The 11,999-nt window shown below is 33.7% G+C and overlaps 1 protein-coding gene across 1 annotated transcript; it reads left to right on the plus strand.

The window, feature by feature from the left end:
• The first annotated feature begins 2,346 nt into the window (after positions 1-2,346).
• On the plus strand, positions 2,347-11,707 carry LOC132723180 (flavin-containing monooxygenase 5-like). The gene is made up of 5 exons (XM_060707856.1): positions 2,347-2,780; positions 7,829-8,122; positions 8,517-9,068; positions 9,503-9,668; positions 10,610-11,707. The coding sequence occupies exons 1-5, from the start codon at positions 2,457-2,459 to the stop codon at positions 10,855-10,857; spliced, it is 1,584 nt and encodes a 527-aa protein (XP_060563839.1). The 5' UTR covers positions 2,347-2,456; the 3' UTR covers positions 10,858-11,707.
• The last annotated feature ends 292 nt before the right edge of the window (positions 11,708-11,999 follow it).

Below are 11,999 nucleotides of genomic sequence, written 5' to 3' on the forward strand. Positions count from 1 at the left end.
GCTGGTCGCAAACACTTATTGTTGGTTTTGTCATGGCACGGCTCAATTCTATATTGGATTCAATGTCATCATTTTCATTTACCAGTCCCAAAATTACATATCAGATCAGTATTTTACTTTATCTATCTTCATTTTCATTTTGCGGGTTCAAACATCCAACTTCTTAGAGTATCCAATAATTTTTTCAAGCACTTTCATACATGCACGCGATGCATGAAAGGCCGACTTTTTTCGGCCTTGTAGCATTTACAAGAAGCATGACGGTGATTTTGTTTGATCTGTGACTGCTTCTCGCCGATCGTAGAAAAATCGTCCGATCGTACAATCATCATACGAGTAAGGAAATCTGCGACACTTGAAAGTACGTCGTGTTAGCAAAGAGAAAAGGTTCATAGAATTTCTTTATTTGAAAATGTAAAAGTTAGGTCATTTTCTATTCCAATACACGAGAGAAAAATGATTTGGGTAACGGACACGGTACTTTAATTGTTGATAACTCCAACGCAATGTTTTATGTGCAAGCAATATCTTTGCAAGTTATAGCCTAGATATTGATGATTGATGCATTCAATCTTAAACTTTCATAGAATTTGAATAATATTACAAATACCTGGATAGTGTTTAGTCCCTTTTGGACGCAAAAGATATACTCACGTGAATATATGAAATGAAGTTTCGATATAGATGAATTAATCGCAGAAATTAAAACAGAAATCTCAAATATTACATATGTTTTTCCACATTTGTCACAAACAATATCCGAGCTTGAACCTTCCATATCTGCAAAATACGAAAATTCACAACTGTTAGTGTCGTAAAACTGAAATACAAGACCTCCTACTAATATTTGTAATAATTGTTACATTAAAATACTGTGAAGATAGTTGTTAGATACTTTTTAGACGCATTGAATATGCTTAAAATCCTTTGAATAATACGTTCTGGTGGTGGCATTAAAACTTGTATTACTTTGTTTTACTTTTTGCAGCAATACCCCGAACACAATGCTTCTAGTCGTTTTCCTCGGGCTAGACGCGTTGCTTCTGGAGAAAGCACATATCACTAGTGTATTGATTGTGTGGCTGGGTACATTATTACAAAACGGATAACATTGGTACATTATTATTTTCAAAGACTTGCGCGATACAAAAAAAGTTTTAAGAACTGGGCGCACTTCGATATGAGAACTTAAAATGTGGCTTTATGTTTCACATACTAACCGAGTGAGACCGTATTAAACAACAATAGAATGTTCGTAAGATGAGTGAACAACCCTGTTCTTCGTTGAAAACCTGACGAACTATCTTTAATACTAAGTCGGATAAAACTCATGACTTCGGCAATGCAAGTAACTACAGTTGCAAAATCTTTTTTTTGCAAAGACATGTATTCGCGTAAAACATAGTCAAAGATAGACGTACATGTGTAGTTTGACGTTGATATAGAAATAGAGAAATCTTTTAAACAAGAAAAGAGACGGTGGTAAATAAACATTGAGCACTCAACAGACTGCACATTTATATTTAACGGATCTTTCTTTCTCAGATTTTATTACAAAAGATATAATGCAGAGAGCTTGAGGTAATTGTGACACAGTTATTTCATAACTGAACCTTCGTTAAAACTTGGGCCAAAATCGTTATCTGCCTTTATACAAAATGAATATCAAGGTCATGAGGACAAAATGTAGAACTCTTTGTTATCACTTCAGAGGCCGTATATGTTGGCCATGTTTTTAACCTGTTTACATCAATATTGACATAGAGGGATGTCGAAAATTCTTATATAAAATGTTTTAACTTTATTTATCGTTTAAACCGGAGCCGTTACTCATATACATGTATACCCAGCGTAATAGCGTAGAGAGTGTTTGCTTCGGAAGTGTAGAGATCCTGGTTCGGTTCGAATTCTGGATAAGGCATTTTTATTTTATTGTACATTTTTTGTTATAAATATTTTTCAACTAACTGGAATTTTTCCTCGTAAATTCCATAAACACAAGGCTTTATGACAACAATAAGTGTTAAACAGGATCGAATTAAACAGTGTTAAGGTCAACGCAGTCGAAATCTGAGGTGCTAAATTATTGAATCATACGCTGTGGAACGCAAAAGATATATTTGTAATTAAAATATAATAAAAAAACATCCAAATTGTTATAATGACTGTTTAAAAAAATTATAATACATTACATTTTGTTCTTTTCACAGTTAAACTTTTAGCTGAAATAAATCAAAAGTCATATGCCCAAAGTCATAACTTAAAGGTAAAAAAGACCTGTTAGTTGAACCTCCAATTTATAAGTGGCTCTCCAAGGCGTCCATAGTTATCAGTGTTTGTTATCGCAATATACGTCAACAGAGGTTGACATGTTTATAGTATGTGTACCGCAGTGGTTTAGTGTACATGTATCTTATGGGATATCATTTTGAAAAATACGAAAAGACAAGTAAAGAATGAAAAGCATAGCAGTGATCGGGGCAGGTGCTAGTGGTTTAACAGCTATCAAATGCTGTCTGGACGAGGGACTTGAACCTGTATGTTTTGAGAGGGGTAACTATATAAGTGGATTATGGCATTACACAGAAGATGTAGAGGAAGGTCAGGCATGTGTGATGAAATCTACGGTGATCAATACATCAAAGGAGATGATGTGTTACAGTGATTTTCCTATCCCAGGAGAGTTTCCGATCTACATGCATAATAAGTATGTCGATAGATATTTCCATATGTACGTGGACAAGTTCGGACTGAGAAAGTACATAAACTTCAATACAGAGGTAAACATTACATTTTATTCCATTAATTATTTAGTCCAATCGCACGTTAATCGTTCATTACGTTGACGTCAAACAGTTAAAATTATGTAAAGTTATACAGTAGGGTATTTAAGTTGGGGTGTCATCAAAACTTTAGTAACGTCATCAGCCGTTCGCCTCTTTTTAATGATAAAATCGGCAAGAATGAATAAAGCTGAAAGCCGTTCAAGGAAACAATTTTCAGCGCTTTTGTGCTACAGTAACTAGGAAAGAGTAAAACTTTTTTGTTCATTTAAAATATTAATTTATCATGATACTTTCTAATAGACGTCATGCTTACAAAATCCATCTACTCTTCAATAATTTCTAAATTTTTCATCATGATAAATGATTTATTTTACAGGATGTAAATTAATTTAACATATGAATGGCTGTCGATGCTATCATTAAAAAGAGGCGAACGGCTGATGACGTTACTAAAATTTTGATGACACTCCAACTTAAATACCCTTTAACTTTAACAGAAAAGCATGTTTGAAGATTTAATGACGAAATGTTGACGTTTACGAATCGTATGATAAAAGGATTTATTATCATGAGAAAATATAAGTTTTTGTGACTTAAAAATAAAAATGCCGCATCTCATCGGATAGTGTGGTTATTTTCAGTCAAAATTCACATGAGGTAAAGCTTGCACGGGGCCAGAAATTTGTTGGCATACTCCTTTGGATGTTGACTATGAATCCATTACATTGATTTACTCGAATACAGTTGGGATACGTTAAAAATAAATGAATACCTACCGTCCGTCAATTGTTTTTCGTGCGCCGACATGTATATACTGGTACAGCTGTCGACGTTTGAACTGCTGTCTGCCCATTTGATTGTACGGTGTGTGTGTGTGTGTGTGTATAAAATATCGTTTATACCATTAAAATCTAATTCGAAAGACGATTACCTACGTGAGTGCATAAAGGTTTGGTTCTGTATTGTATATTTCTCGATTGAAAATATCATTACTCCAAGAAAAGAGTTAAAGGTAACTCCGCAATAAATTTTTAATAACTTTTGATTTCATTTGCGTTGCGGTTGTCTACAAAGTAGACTAAAATAGAGAAAAACAGAATCTTTAAAGAAAGTCCAACACAACAAAATTGAAAATCTTGCAGGCTCGGTTTGATTGAGCCTGTTAATGGACGGTACTGGAAAAGTTACCGTCCACGCCCCCTAGCATCGGCTTAAGCAGAAATCATTTAACACTAAAATACACGCAAACATATACCTACTTTAGGTAGCCGATTGTGGTCATTATAATCCGCGATATTTTGTTTTGGATGCATGCCTTGTAAAAAGTCGAGTTTGAGCATTAAGTCTCGACTTTTTATGCTGCGAAATGTCTCTGAGCTAAACAGTCACGGGTTTTTCCCCCAAAAGTCGCGGTTAATTATATAAATGAAATGAATATTCAACAAAAAGTCGCGACCTGTATTATTTTTTTCCCCTCGACTTCTACAACACTTGCGAAAAATATCGCGGATTTCTTTCTGTTCCAGACAAACGACGGATAAAATGTAAAGTCAAACAATGGACACTACCGGCCACTGAAGTCAAAATATTCCTTGCAGTCTCCAACAACTGTTATAAAATATCAACGTTTATACATTCCCCGCGATATTTTGTAAAATTTCGGCAGAAAATCTTGCGGATTTGTAAGGATAAATGGCAGTATAAAGCCTTGCTGACAGAAATATAATCTTCGGCTAGAGCGTCTGGTCATATTTATTTCATTCAGGCTATATTGTCCCGTATATACCGTTAGCAACTTGTATATCTAATGTTATAATAATGCAAATAAATGTCTCGAATTCTGACAGGTTTACCGTGACAAACCGAAACGCACACAAATATCAATGTATTTGTAATTCTATATTACCTACCGGCTCTTTTGTTAAAATCGGTCTAGTAAATCACTTACCGACCGCTTATCAGGTCTGCAAATATATACCGACCTGTTTTTGCTCTATTGTTCTTTAAACAATAGAAAATATGTGAAGTCGAGAATCTCGTGCATTACACAATATTCACCGTAAACGCAGAAATTTTGAAAAATAACGCTGAATGGTGCAAATTTATATGGGTGTGTTTGGGGGGGAGGGTAATGACCACTTTGAATAGGAAAAAGGGTCGATATATATTTTAAAGTACATTTCATCAAGATAAATAGAAATAAATAAGCGCATACGGCTGTATGGACCTTCATAACATATATTCCAAATTACTTGTGAGAAAAACGAACTGGCTACTGTTCTGGCGTTGAAGTTTGTGTGTGTTTCGCCAATATTAATGAGTACAATAACGCATATTTAGCCTTTCTTTATAGTTTGCTTTTTGGTATAACTAACACATTTGCACATAAGATACTAGTTTTCGGCATTTTTTTCACAATTATGTCTGATTTCGCACAATTCTGCATTATTTTAACAATTCTGCATTATGGGATATATACGACGATTATATTATTGGTGCATATCTAATCAAATTCAAAACCGCCTCCGTGGTCGAGGGGTTAGAGTCGAAGACTTCTAATCCAGTTACATCTCTGGCGTGAGCTCGATCCCCGGGAGATGCTTTGATAGTTTAGCGCGGAGGAAGGTAGTCTAGTACTGGTGTAACTCTCCAGGAACGATGGTTAGGAAACTACCCGCCTATATGACTGAAATACTGTTGGGAAAAGGCGTAAAATGAAACAAACAAACAAACAAACAAGAAGCAAAGTCAACTTCTGCATCTTTCTTTCCTAAAATATTACTTTCAGTGAGAGAAAAGTTCATCTTAAGTAAAAGACCGTTTTTCTCATTTTTCCCAGTTTTTTACATTATAATTTGTTTTTTTAATACCAGTACTCGCCTGTTCCTCGCAAGAATACGACTTGCGCTTCCATTCTAGACCGCGCGCTTCCATTATAGACCGCGTGCCCACATGCGTCTTATGAAACATATGAATAACGGATGATGCTTATTAAGAAAACACCGAAAGTTCTTCCAAACATGGATGAAATTCTAAGAACATTTAAAATCAGCCATCATAAAAAACAACAACAACAACAACAACAAAAAAAAACTAAAAAAAACTTACATGACGGTAAAACTACATGTACTACTAATATTTATTCACAAAACCCTGTCTTAAAAAATCGTATATTTTAAATTAGAAATAGCCTGATCATCTATTTACCATGAAATTATTATATAAAGATAAAGTGTTTCGTTTTCATGATGAGAAAACTGTTTTATCTTCCTCAATATTTGTACATATTATTAATATGCTATGTATTCATATATCAAAATAATGATCTTACCTTGCCTACTCGACGAGTTCTGTTTTCATTTTCTGTGACTCAACAAGTACATTACCTGTCCTTATTACATAATGAAACCCCACGAAAAGTACGAGAATATTCAAATAACACCTGATTTGTGAACGAATGAATTACAAGAGCGTAGCGGATGGTATCTTTGCATGGTTATGGAATGCTGTCTTAAACATGATAAAGTACATAAATTATATGTTTCTTGTGAGTATTATTAATAAATACTGAGTTAAAAACTGATGTATAGATAGAAAAACATAAGAGCATGTAGGTAAGATAGTTACCGCACTTGGAATAGGTCTGCATAGTATTTACAGACCCGGTGGCCTTTTAAAAACCTCGATCGCTACGCTCTCTCGGTCTTCAAATCGCCACCCGGGTCTGTAAATACTATGCAGACCTATTCCTCGTACGGTAACTATTACTTGTAGACGGTTATTGTTCAACAATGTTGACCTGGCTTCGTAAAGAACATTCGAATAAATACTGACCATGCAGTCGAATATAACGATATATTTGTAAACTTCACTCGTCAGTAAGGTGTGGTATATTAGTATAGATGTTTGACTACCGATATGAAGGACTCTGGTTCGATTCCTTATCAACACTGCGTAGAGATTTTTAATTTACTTGCAAGAATTAATTTGAAATCTTTTTACTACACCTGGTCTGAGTACTTTTTAAGTGGTGTTTTTGTTTACACATTTGTATTTTTATTTCATTACAGTATCTTCCAACGGTTCTCTTTGTAACATTATGTAATCTATGCTTTAGTGTGTACACGTTATCAACAGTTATCAAAAATACTTTTCCGGTTCAATGGCTTGCAATACTTTAAGAGAATGACAATTTTAAAATGAAAAGAAAAAAATAAATCGCTGAAATAGGATTCGATCATACCAGTTTAAGTCGACATTCTTAAAATGAAACCCCTTTACCAACTTCGCTAAGATGGATTTTTAATTTACACCATTTTAATCACATTCATATCGATTTACAAGAAGATCGTAACATTCACGGAATATATTGACTACGGGGTCAAGTGCAAGAGTGCCAGGTCAATGTTGTTGGACAATACCTACGTGTGTGCATTGCGTTTTGTTCTTTATGCCATATTTCTCGAGTCAAATGTGACTTTAAGACAACTGCATGTATCAGTGTTTACGAGATACGCGCCATTACCATGCGGTTGATCTTACTATAATATTAAAGTACATAACATGAGGTTTTAGGATTAGTATTATATAATATAAATGAGCAACTGTATGTTGTAATTAAGGATGTATCAACACTAAAGTGAAATTTTATATATGTGTAAAATTATTCTTCTGAACCAATTTCCAAACATCCACGAATATGTTAAATATGTACTGCAAATATTTATTTGCATTATAAGTAATCACTAAAATCTATGCTTTTATTTTTATTGAAAAAAAATATTGGCTTAAACTTTATCGAAAATAGATTTCTAATTACCTCTCTTATTTACATGAAATGTAAATTCAGCAATATATTTACAAATAATGCTTTTTTTTGAACTTACAATATTGATAAATCTTCATTTGAGCATCAGATTCATGATATAAAACCATAAAAAGTTTGAGTTACAGGATCATTAGCTAAGCAAGTTTCATAAGCTCTATTCAGTAGGCGTAGTTATCGTTTCAATTTTATCATTTAGTCAAACAATTATATCCAGGTGCTGTCTGTGAAACCAACCAAAACGTTTAACAGTGACGGGCAATGGGAAATCGCCATAAAGACATCTGATAAAGAAGAGACCCGTGTATTCGACGCTGTCCTCATATGTACTGGTCATCATGCTGAAAAGAACATACCAAATTTTCCCGGACTAAACAAATTCAAGGGCAAGGTCACGCATACACACGACTATAAAGATTATCATGGGTACGAAGACAAAAACGTCCTGATTATTGGCATTGGAAATTCTGGCGGCGACGTTGCAACAGAACTTAGCCGAATATCGTCACAGGTTTGAAATAAATTATAATCTTTATCTTTCTTAATTTTTGTCATTGCATTTGGGTCTGATTTTATATACACGAGATTTTATTTACAGGGGCACCACATGTTTGAACAGTATCAATTCCTACGGACTGTAATGAATATATATTGTCGTATTTATGAAACACTTTCGAGCCATTATTTAGTTTTGATTATTATAAAACATTTCGAATTGATTAGATTTCAAGAGCCCCTTTAAATAATGACCATGCCAGTCTTAGTCATACGGATGTTTTCAAACCAAAACACTAAAAACTTAAAAAGATACATTAGCGATTTCACTTGTTGTTAACCTGTAGTTCAATATAATTCTTCTTTAAAAGAAACTCATTCACATTGGATTTTATTAAATCATATTTTAGGTTTATCTGAGTACAAGATCAGGTTCATGGATTTTCCATCGTGTAGATGATAAAGGACTTCCTGGTGACATGATGCATTCAACTCGCTTGAACACAAAGCTTTTAAAGTCTTTTCCAAATATGTTGATATCGCTCGCAGAAAAGAAACTCAACAATAAATTTGATCATGAAAAGTATTGCCTAAAACCCAAACATGGTCTGTTCTCTGCACACCCAACCTTGAATGATGAGTTGCCAAATAGAATCATTTCTGGAGGTGTTATTGTAAAAGCCAATGTTGCAGAGTTCACAGAAACTGGGGCGATCTTTGAAGACGGTACAAAAATTGATAATTTGGATGCTGTAGTTCTAGCAACGGGCTACATTTTTGGATTTCCATTCATTGATAAAAGTGTGATAGAGGTGAAAGCCAACAAAGTCAATCTATACAAGTACATGTTTCCACCCGACTTGCAAAAACATACGATGGCAATCATCGGTTGCTTCCAGCCACTTGGTGCAATTATGCCTATGAGCGAAATGCAATGTCGCCTTGCTACAAGAGTGTTTAAGGTAATTATTGGTATTTTGATAGACTTTGACCGATTTTCTAGATATTTCATCTCAGTCTTATACCGGTATTGCTACTACAAACCGGTTATATCAGTGTTATTTGCAATTTCTTGTTTTAAAGCAGTTATAAAATAATATTATTGCAAATTTTAATATTTTTTTTTTCAATTTCAGGCCCCGAAGGTGACCCCATTTATTTTAATAATTTTATTTCCAAACATTGTTTGATGCTTTGAGTTGATTCTTATGCTTCCTTTTATGAATATTCAAGTTCTCTTTCGTTATGTTTGAAATTAAAGGAATTCTTATCAATAGAATTAAGTTTTACAATTTAAAAGGTCACTGTGTTTTACCATATGTTTAGTACACGTTTTTAATTATGTGTCTTACATATATTTTCATATTATATCTAATAAGATAGTAGATATTTCCAGGGATTAAAGACGTTGCCAGAAAGTACCGAGATGTGGGAAGACATTAAAAGCAAGCAAGCGGCTATGGGTATGAGATACAAACAGTCTTTGAGACACACAATACAAGTGGATTATGTCCCTTACATGGATGAACTGGCTGAAATGGTTGGCTGTAAGCCTAACGTCAGTAAGTGTAATGTATGAATATAACAGACAAAAATATCAAACACTATAAAAATATTAACCTTTAAGTAATTACTTGGTCAAAAATTGACTGAAAATAATTGATAACAAAGTACATATTGTTTTTCCTTAATGTTCCGATGTTCCATATCATATAGTCGGACAGTTTTTGTATAGGATCAGTTCAGAACTGCCAGATATGTATTGATAATGAAAATTGAAAGGTTTAATGGCTAAAATTGTTGAAACTGTGTCGGGGTCAGGTTTCCTACCGTCTCAGCTCAGTATATGACCAAAGTACGTTACCTCGTTGATACTTACGATACTTTTGTCTGGATTGAATTGCACAACTTTTTCATCCAAAGATATTTGTGACTTCTTGTTAGTTTTCTAGGAAATATTGTTGGGTGGATCTCCCGACGAGATGAAACAAAGGAATATGTTATTAAATGAAAGTTTAAAACGAATAAAAACACTCAAAGATAAAAGAAAAAGATTAAAAGGGTTACGCAGGTTTTGCATACGAACTTCTTTACTTGTTCACTGGGAATAGATGCATAGAAAAATAGGATTTAGATTAGGTCTATTATGCGCCCTGATCTGTGCGAAATATTTACTGAAACTTTCAGCGAAATTTTTATTTCCAAACCAATAACAATAAGTCAAATATTTGTTCTGGCTAAGATTTTCCATCTCATGCTCCCGTACACATTACTTTTGTATATCTTCATGTCTTAAATTACTCGAACACTTCTGGCAGGATAGTTGACTACCAATTCATTCATGGTGGTTTCCGTATATTTCATGATGAAAATAAACTTAGTATTGTAAAGCTACATGTAATATCTTATACCTTTTAAAAAAGCAATGCTATTTTAACAGATATCCATATTTATTATTTTACACATTATTTTTTGCTTGTCTTATGTCCTTTTTCATTCCCAGGAAAACTTATTCTGACTGATCCAAAACTTGCGATGGAAGTTTTCTTTGGACCCTGCACCCCTTGCCAATATCGATTAATGGGACCGGGGCCTTGGAAAGGTGCACGGAATGCCATCATGACACAATGGGAGCGTGTATATAAGCCACTTCAGACAAGACCTTGTGCTAAAACTGAGCGCAAAAGTTCAGGGGCAATTTATATGTTGATCGTCGCTGTAATAGCTGTTCTGTTATATTTTATTCTGTAAACATTTACGAGTATTTAATATCAATGTGTAAGAAGATAATGTTGCATAGATAAAGATATATTTGCTCAGGACCTCTATTCATTCCAGCTGTCTAAATTCTTGTTTATTTGTTGTTATTTTTGCCATTAAATATTGGAAAATTAATGATGACATGTTGCCCTATTTTTATTTTATCTTCTGTCTTTGATACCCAGGCAGTGTTCGCATCTTACTAAAAGTTTATAAAGCTATATATAATGAATGTTTTTTTATTATATAATTCATTAACGGTGACATAAAAAAGTTTTTGTAACCTTGTGGTCGATTCCTAAAGTGTGGTAACAGTGAATACTTCTGTAATTTGCCTCGCATGAAAACTCTGCATTAACCGTATAAAATATTCCTAGACAAAAATATATTGATTTTTGTATGTTCTGATCGCAGATCTGACAACACAATGCTGACATTCAATATCTTCCCAACTATCCTAGAAGTAGTTTTCAAAACTAGCGATGCAAAGGAAATAAATAGTTTTATTTTGTTACAAATATCCAACGAATTATAACGCATTCAAAGTTTAAAAGTAGCTTTGGCTTTTGAAATTGTCAATAAATGTACAATCACAAATTACGCGGATGAATGTTTTTTTATCAATGAAAATTGATCGGCTCTTTTCGTTAGGCTTCGAATTATTGTGATCGGAATTAAACGCGCCAAAATGAACACTTGTTATTTAAACATTTTGAAATGTAAAGTAAGGATGTTGACTCTTGGACTGGGACAAATTTAGGCAGTCGAAGATCGAAAATCAATTTCTACTAATTGTTGCATTCTGCATTTTAAGTTTACTTACTCATACATTTTATATAATCTAAATGAATGCCAATAAAGGTTTGAGTATAAGTGCATGTATTTATTTCATAATGTGAACTCTTAACATGACATTTTATATAACAATATACGAAACTGCCTTTTAAATTGTACTGGTAAAATGTCGTCAAATGTCAGATTGATTAATAATGTATTTGGGAGAGTATGTATTTCGTAACATGTTATGTGAATAGCTGTCATTATAAATAGTGGTCAAAAAGCTCAGTCTAGAGAGTTCGAATTTGGGAGTTGATCAGAACACTGAGTAACATCTGTGCGTTCTCTTGCTAACT

Source organism: Ruditapes philippinarum, unplaced genomic scaffold (assembly GCF_026571515.1).
Source record: "Ruditapes philippinarum isolate M1 unplaced genomic scaffold, ASM2657151v2 ctg360_1_1_1_1, whole genome shotgun sequence".
NCBI lineage: Eukaryota > Metazoa > Mollusca > Bivalvia > Venerida > Veneridae > Ruditapes > Ruditapes philippinarum.